This window comes from Ceratina calcarata, unplaced genomic scaffold, assembly GCF_001652005.2.
Source record: "Ceratina calcarata isolate Rehan_Ccalc_2016 unplaced genomic scaffold, ASM165200v1 scaffold31284, whole genome shotgun sequence".
NCBI classification, from domain to species: Eukaryota; Metazoa; Arthropoda; class Insecta; order Hymenoptera; family Apidae; genus Ceratina; species Ceratina calcarata.
This window is the reverse complement of record NW_017153873.1, coordinates 1-255: the sequence shown is the minus strand read 5'-3', so window position 1 is coordinate 255 and position 255 is coordinate 1. Positions and strand designations below refer to the sequence as shown.

The 255-nt window shown below is 47.5% G+C and overlaps 1 protein-coding gene across 1 annotated transcript; it reads left to right on the top strand.

Annotated features, from left to right (window-relative positions):
* Window positions 1–6: 6 nt before the first annotated feature.
* On the top strand, window positions 7–244 carry LOC108624545 (aminopeptidase N-like; the record flags this gene model as incomplete). Its single annotated transcript, XM_026813192.1, has 1 exon — window positions 7–244. A coding segment is annotated over one exon (238 nt), but the record flags the coding sequence as incomplete, so codon positions are not given.
* Between the last annotated feature and the right edge of the window lie 11 nt (window positions 245–255).

Below are 255 nucleotides of genomic sequence, written 5' to 3'. Positions count from 1 at the left end.
TACCGTGTGAACTATGATGTAGAAAATTGGGAACTGTTGATAAAAGAGCTGAACATGGGGAACGACACCAAAATACACGTGCTGAATCGTGCACAGATGATTGACGACGCGTTCAATTTAGCTCGTGTTAACAGTTTGAACTACACGGTCGCTTTGAACGTGGCCCTTTACTTAACGGACGAGGCCGATTACATGCCCTGGCAACCGGCGTTCAGACACTTGAGCTTCCTGAGGAACTTGTTACGCACCTCCGAA